Below are 3136 nucleotides of genomic sequence, written 5' to 3'. Positions count from 1 at the left end.
ACCTGCTGTAGATGGCTTTTGAACAACCGCAGTTTGGGGAAACGTGTTTGATTTTTTTCTGGACTGATGAGTTAAGAGGCTAACTGAGCAGAGCAAAGAAACAAAGTAAATCACTGCCATCATAAAACAGTTATAATCACAAAAAACATTTACAGCAGGTCATGCGAACGTTATTATATAAACCAGGGATCTTTAACATTTTTCAGTCTGGGACCCCCAAACTGATGGAGAGACTGAACAAGGACCCTTATATGTGTATACTGACATTAGTTGTTGACTGATCATTACTGCGGTGTTGTAGAAATATTGCAAAAATTGAGAAGTGGGTCTCTGCAGTCACTAAGTGGGAGGTTCTTGGTGTGTGGGTGGAGTTTGGAAATGACATGATTGGTTGGATTGACTATTCTGGGTGAGGTTTGAAGAAGCTGTAACAATTCCATTGGATGAATGCTGGGCAGCTGGGAGGCGCCTCTATTTTGTAAATATTAATATTAGTCATAACGAGACTGGGAGGTGCAAGCTACATTAAATTTGAAGTCAATAAATTATATTAACATTTACACAATAATTTTACTATTATCATTACTTCATTTTATAACTTTTTCCACAAGTGAAGTCAACAAATCAGTTTTTCCAAACTCCGCCCACACAGCCAAGAAACTCCCCCTAACACACTGCAGAAACCCCTACTTTCAAAAATTACAGCGCTAGTACACTCAGCCATGTTGGATTCATGGTAATGTGTTTAAAGACATAAGTTTGAAAAAAAAAGTATAAAAAGGAAAAAATTCAAAACATTTCATGATTCCCCTGCAGTACCTCTGCAACCCCATTAGGGGTCGTGACCCCACCATTGAAGACCTCCGATATAAACCTTTACACCACTATTAATTTGGTTTTAAATGATAATTTAAACGGGATTCTTTGGTTATCTGCAGATGCAGTTGTTCCAGTTCAGCCTGGGCACTTCCTGCAGGAGTATCATAACATTTTATCCAGAATAACTTTGTAAAAAAAAAGCTGACAGCAATGTAAAAGTTTAAAAAAGTTTTATTTGTAAGAGCTGCCATGAAATGTTTTAGATTGGTTTGAAGATGGCAGTAATCCACTTCGTCCAAACTGAGACCATTCAAAACGTTATCTACAACAGGTAAGATATTTCTTATTTATACAGTTTAAAAACAGCTCTAAAGACGAATTATTTCTTTAAAATGAAAAGAAAAAGCTTTCTCCGAGAGCAGCCAGCTCTAAATCACAGTAAAGATTGCCAACAATCTCCTCGCCTCCTTTGACAATCGATGAAAACGTTTTTACAGCAAAATTTTTATTTCTAATGAATCCACACGAAGCACAATGCCTGCACATCAAACACGTATGACAATCTTCAAAATGATTTGAGTCTCGGCAGGAACCTGCACCGTCCTCTTAACGTGTTTTCAACACACAGTTGTGATTTTATTTATTTATTTTTTTTTGTGTGTGTGCATGCTCCGGTGAGTACCTGAAGGTCAGAGCGATGAAGGAGGGGCGAGCGGAGGAGGAGGAGGTGAATATCATCTGTTAATCCACTCGATGCGGAGGCAGAAGGCTTTCGGATGAAGTGGCCCACACATCCATTTAGCAGCCTTAAAGCTCCGTTTGGGCTCTGAAGAGCTTTTAAACTCATATTGACCTGAAAGTCCTGACTTTACCAACTCTGTGCCGATGAGCAATACCAGTAATATACAATACTTCTTTAAAAAAAGGCTCACAAATTGTGCTATACTGTTTGGATTTCAGAGTCTGAAATGTAATACTGATAAAATGGAATCCAGCTTTAATAACAAAAAAGAAAAATCTGAGTTTTCACTTGGAAAATATAAATAAATCCATCGTGTTTGTGTTTATCTCTCCAACATCCTTTACTCCAAGCCTTCACCTTGCTGGTTGCTGTTTGCTTCCACTCACCGGTGTTCACCTGGCGGTCACGGTTTGCAAAAATAAAATAAAAAACACGCCATGCTTGAGTTACCGCACGTACGCACAGCCTCATTTCCATTTTAATCTCCTGACGTGTCGTCGTCATCGTCTCCCCCCTCCTCCCTCAGCAGCTGAGGATTTTGATGAAGGCCCGTCTGAACTCGATGTTGAAGGTGGTGTAGATGACGGGGTTGAGGGCACTGTTGACATAGCCCAGCCAGGTGAAAGCGCTGTAAAGTTCAGGAGGCACGTAGCATGTCCTGCAGTGGGTGTTCAGAATGTGAGTCACAAAAAAAGGCAGCCAGCAGATGAGAAACACCCCTGAAGCAGGAAGACAGCAGAGAGGTGGGGAGGAAGGGCAGTGTGGAYGGAGGGGGAACAGAGGGGTGGGTATGGAAGAAATGAAGAGAGCAGGTGGTAAAAAACATGAATGTGAGACAGAAACAGGTTTGTTGTGTTRGTTTAAGGGAAGAGAAAAAAAGTGAAGATGGAATAAATGCGGAGAAAAGAGACAGATAATTATGGTCTTAATTCATGTTTGCAGCTTCATATTTGCCAAAATGCAACTTTAAGTTACAACCATTTAAATCTTTATAATGTAAAAGTACTCCTAAACAAAACAGTGACTTTTTAAAAACCATTAAAAAAAAATCGAAAGTGCAAAAAGAACACTTGTTCAAATACAGCTTTTACTTTTTAACATGAATGCCTAATTGACACTTATTTGTTTCTGTTTTTTTAAAAGGCTCTCCAACTAGTTGTAACATTACACAACATTATTTATTAAACATTTACTTCAACTATAAAACAAGGCTAAAAATACTGTAGACTATACTCAGACATGAGGAAAAATACAGTATATTGATCCAGCCAGCACCTAAAAATTATGATGATGACAACAGAGCTTCTTTAAGCTTTTTAGCTTTTGCGTTAGGTCCTGAGCTATATGAGGATATGACATTAGCTCCTGTGCTAATAATATTAGCTCAAGAGCTAGCACCACATATTTATGAGTAATACATATGGTTTTAGCTCAGGAACTAACACTAATAATACTGGCTTGAGAGCTAACACCACATATTTTAGTCCCTGAGATAATATCGTTAGCTCAGGATCTAGTGCCACATATATGCTGTGTGTGTGTGTGTGTGTGTGTGTGTGTGTGTGTGTGTGTGTG

General features: G+C 38.8%; 1 protein-coding gene across 3 annotated transcripts in view; it reads right to left on the bottom strand.

Annotated features, from left to right (window-relative positions):
• Positions 1-1032: 1032 nt before the first annotated feature.
• drd3 (dopamine receptor D3) overlaps positions 1033-3136 on the bottom strand; it is a 41606-nt gene continuing 39502 nt past the window's right edge. For 2 of the 3 annotated variants that reach the window (XM_014002217.1, XM_014002218.1), the window contains exon 8: positions 1033-2280. In XM_014002217.1, the coding sequence (XP_013857671.1) occupies positions 2084-2280 (197 nt within the window). In that variant the 3' untranslated portion in view covers positions 1033-2083. The remainder of the gene's footprint in view (positions 2281-3136) is intronic. The other variant, XM_014002219.1, reaches the window with a different exon arrangement.

This window comes from Austrofundulus limnaeus, unplaced genomic scaffold, assembly GCF_001266775.1.
Source record: "Austrofundulus limnaeus strain Quisiro unplaced genomic scaffold, Austrofundulus_limnaeus-1.0 Scaffold12, whole genome shotgun sequence".
Classification (NCBI taxonomy): domain Eukaryota; kingdom Metazoa; phylum Chordata; class Actinopteri; order Cyprinodontiformes; family Rivulidae; genus Austrofundulus; species Austrofundulus limnaeus.
The sequence above is the reverse complement of the archived record's forward strand: the minus strand, read 5'-3'. Positions and strand labels throughout refer to the sequence as shown.